Raw genomic sequence first — 3,685 nt, 5'->3', positions numbered from 1 at the left:
CTTGATAAATCGCTTCCATGGCCATCTTATCCTTCTTGATACCAACCAGGTTTTGGGGATTCTTAGGTTCAATCGCATCCCAAACCTCCTATGCTTCCATGAACACATTCATGTTCATCGCCTATGCAACATAGTTGGGTCTAGTTAAGATGGGATAATGCATCTTCGGTCCTTCCATGTTTTCGGTTGTGATCGATCGACTTTCCTTAGCTCTGATACTAAATGTTGGAATCAATTCTCTTGATTCTTTCAGAATACGATTATTCAGGAATCAAATTACTTGATTCTATGAATGTGTGTCATAAACAAAGAAGGGAACTGAATAGACAAATCAAACTTTTCCATAAACAAAGAAGGAAACTGAATAGGGAAATCATAACAAGGCTTAACAGGGATCAATTTACTTGGGAATGAGGAATGTAACAGAACTTAACTATGCTGGAAAAAAAGGAACAATTGAATATGGGAAAAACAAAACAGGGGACACAAGACTTTTCTATGAATGTACTTGTTTTCCATGTTTTATTACTGAAAAAAGACTGATAAAACTTAATCAAAACATCATACATCTATACCCTATTTACAGGGGCGTAACCATGGCTATACCAAGGTGGGTCTTAGGACCCACCTAATTATCTTAATTGTAAGCTTAATTATATTGCAAAAATTTAGGGGAACTACCTTAGAATTTGTGAAGGAACTATCTAATATTTTGTTTGTAAAAACAAAAATATGTATCATATTTTTGAACACCTGTGTGCTATTTGTATATTATAATCCATATAAAATAGCACAATGCCTAAACCAACTTAAAATTTATCCAACAAAAATTAGCCTAATCCATTAAAATTAAAATTTAAAATAATAATAATAATAATAATAATAATAATAATAATAATAATAATAAACAAAAGCCCACAACTGAATCGTCGCCTATACTTTCGGGTTTTGCGCTCCATCAACTCAGACGCACGAGTACATGCCACACGCTGATTCGACAAAAAGACCAACTATGGAATTTTATCATGTGAAAAAGATGTATTAGAACGTTTCGATTAAGATATGATTATCAATATATTTCAAATTATAAGACCTCGTCCGATGCAATTAAAAAAACGTTTGATATTTTCACCCGACCCGCGCTATTAGTATATTTTAGTTTGGTATATGTGTCAGTGTTATTTAAGTAAGCAACCCCTATTTTTACTAAACTAATTGGAATCCTAAGCTAACTCAAAATGCTTTAAAAATAAAGAATTTCCAAAATACCCTTGAGACTAAAAGTGTGCCGGTTTCAGGATTATCCCAATAGTGTCTTCAATGGTGTAGTAAAAGACTGTAATGTTATAGCTAGTGAGGTGAAAAGCATTGCTTTGAATTGGTTTAGAGTTAGATCGAGAAAAGAGGCGTGTCTTAATCGGAGTGACTGTTGTGTCGACCCTTTTGGATAATGTAAAAAACTCATGTAGTTTTAGCGCTTTCTTGAATGAAATGTTTACTGTTCAAAAAAAAAAAGTTCTCAATCTTACCTTATAAATTTGCTCATTATGTCATCATAAAAATATTAGTAATTTAGCTTGCCAAGTTTTGTACGAAGAGACATTTTATGGCACAAATATCAGGTAAGGTAGGTTTATATATATATATATATATATATATATATATATATATATATATATATATATATATATATATATATATATATATTGGAATAACTAAATTCATAGTCCACTGGGAAATCGAGTTTGACGCTCTCGATTGGTGTAAATGTACGTACTCCTCAGATTTGTCCCCTTTACAAGCAGGGCCACTAATTTCTGTATAAATATCCATTAACGATCAATCTGCATGAATTACAAACTGTTTTGACAGAAACTCCTGAGTTTCGAACCAAGACAGGTGACCAGATCAATCTAGCTAATTAATCATGACTGATCAGAAGCGTGCTCCTCGCTTGAATGAAAGGATCCTTTCGTCCTTATCTAAAAGATCTGTTGCAGCGCATCCTTGGCATGATCTTGATATCGGTACGTATGTGTTTGTTTCTAGTTCTTGAGCTTTCCCATTTGACGAATGGATCGATTTGATTTATGCAGGACCAGAGGCTCCTCAGGTCTTCAATGTGGTACGTACTATCTATGTCGCCATTGTTTTTCTCTTTGATTAATGTTTGGCGTATTATGTTCGGATGTTAAGTACAGGTCATTGAGATTACAAAGGGAAGCAAAGTGAAATATGAACTCGATAAGAAAACTGGTCTCATCAAGGTTAGAAATTCATTAAACAGCCATTATCGTCCAGCCATAGGTGGTTGTTGTATTTCATATTATGCATGATCTGAAATACATGAATTATGTTCAGGTTGATCGCATCTTATATTCATCCGTCGTCTACCCTCATAACTATGGCTTCATCCCTCGATCCCTATGCGAAGATAATGACCCCATGGATGTACTAGTTCTCATGCAGGTATACATGTGATCACATTGCCTTTAGCTATCAACCCTAATCAAGTTGCAACTAAATTTGAGGCATTGAACAGGAACCTGTGGTGCCAGGATGTTTTCTTCGAGCTAGGGCCATTGGGCTGATGCCTATGATTGATCAGGTACCTTTGTGCTGAACATGAAACAAACTTTCGATCACCGATTTAAGATATTTTGACAAACGGGAATTGTTTTTAATGCATGTAGGGAGAGAAAGATGATAAAATTATTGCAGTTTGTGCTGATGATCCAGAATATCGCCACTACACGGATATAAGCCAGCTTGCCCCTCATCGTCTGACTGAAATCCGCCGCTTCTTTGAGGACTGTATCCTTATTGCATCTTCCATATATGCTACTGGTATAGCTTTTTAAGAACATCACGATTCAATAACTTTTCTTGACATATACATAGACAAGAAGAATGAGCACAAGGAGGTTGCAGTGGATGAGTTTCTGCCTTCGAAAACTGCTTTTGACGCCATTCAGTACTCCATGTAAGCTCATCTTCATACACTAAAGGAATTTGAACCCATTGGAACTTTACGATGATTTATTCACGATGACTATGCAGGGACCTTTATGGTGAATACATCATGCAAACCTTAAAGAAATAGATGGCCATATGGTGGACCGATTGATGATTGATAATGCGGATGCTGATGCTGATGGTTCAGCGTTGGGTGGTTTTCTTCTTTTTGTTACCTTTTATTAATTAATGGGTTAGATTGTATCTTTGTTATCTTTCCCTATAAATAGAGTTGATATGTCGATGGATCATTTATTATATATTTCTGAGTAAAGGCAATAACATCAAGAATTCCTATCATTCTCATTCTATATTTGACTCTTAATTGTTTTTAATTACGATAGGAAACGATAGAATTTCATGCATGTCTATAATAATTATAATCGGCCTTTTACAATAACGAGACAATTTTTTTCTTTTTTTGAACCAGCAAAATTTTATTACCACTGCCTAGCAAGATGCAGGGGCAGGAAGAAAAAACAAACAAGCCAAGAAAGTTACAAACACAAGAAGGGATTACAACTCCAATAGCCCAATTACATTTTCCTATTTTACCAAACACCAAAGAAATGACATTATCAACTGTCTTCGAAGGGGTAATATGTATCTTTTTGAACACTTTGTCATTTCGCTCTTTCCAAACACACCACAGAGTACCATAGATGATGGC

At 34.9% G+C, this 3,685-nt stretch overlaps 1 protein-coding gene across 1 annotated transcript; it reads left to right on the top strand.

The window, feature by feature from the left end:
* Positions 1–1,841: 1,841 nt before the first annotated feature.
* LOC145120304 (soluble inorganic pyrophosphatase PPA1-like) lies at positions 1,842–3,315 on the top strand. Its single transcript, XM_079056130.1, has 8 exons — positions 1,842–2,027; positions 2,097–2,125; positions 2,202–2,267; positions 2,362–2,469; positions 2,543–2,608; positions 2,694–2,814; positions 2,902–2,983; positions 3,061–3,315. The coding sequence occupies exons 1-8, from the start codon at positions 1,928–1,930 to the stop codon at positions 3,101–3,103; spliced, it is 615 nt and encodes a 204-aa protein (XP_078912256.1). The 5' UTR covers positions 1,842–1,927; the 3' UTR covers positions 3,104–3,315.
* The last annotated feature ends 370 nt before the right edge of the window (positions 3,316–3,685 follow it).

Source organism: Lactuca virosa, chromosome 6 (genome assembly GCF_052849685.1).
Source record: "Lactuca virosa cultivar CGN04683 chromosome 6, Lactuca_virosa_CGN04683_v6, whole genome shotgun sequence".
NCBI classification, from domain to species: Eukaryota; Viridiplantae; Streptophyta; class Magnoliopsida; order Asterales; family Asteraceae; genus Lactuca; species Lactuca virosa.
This window is presented reverse-complemented; position numbering and strand designations above follow the sequence as displayed.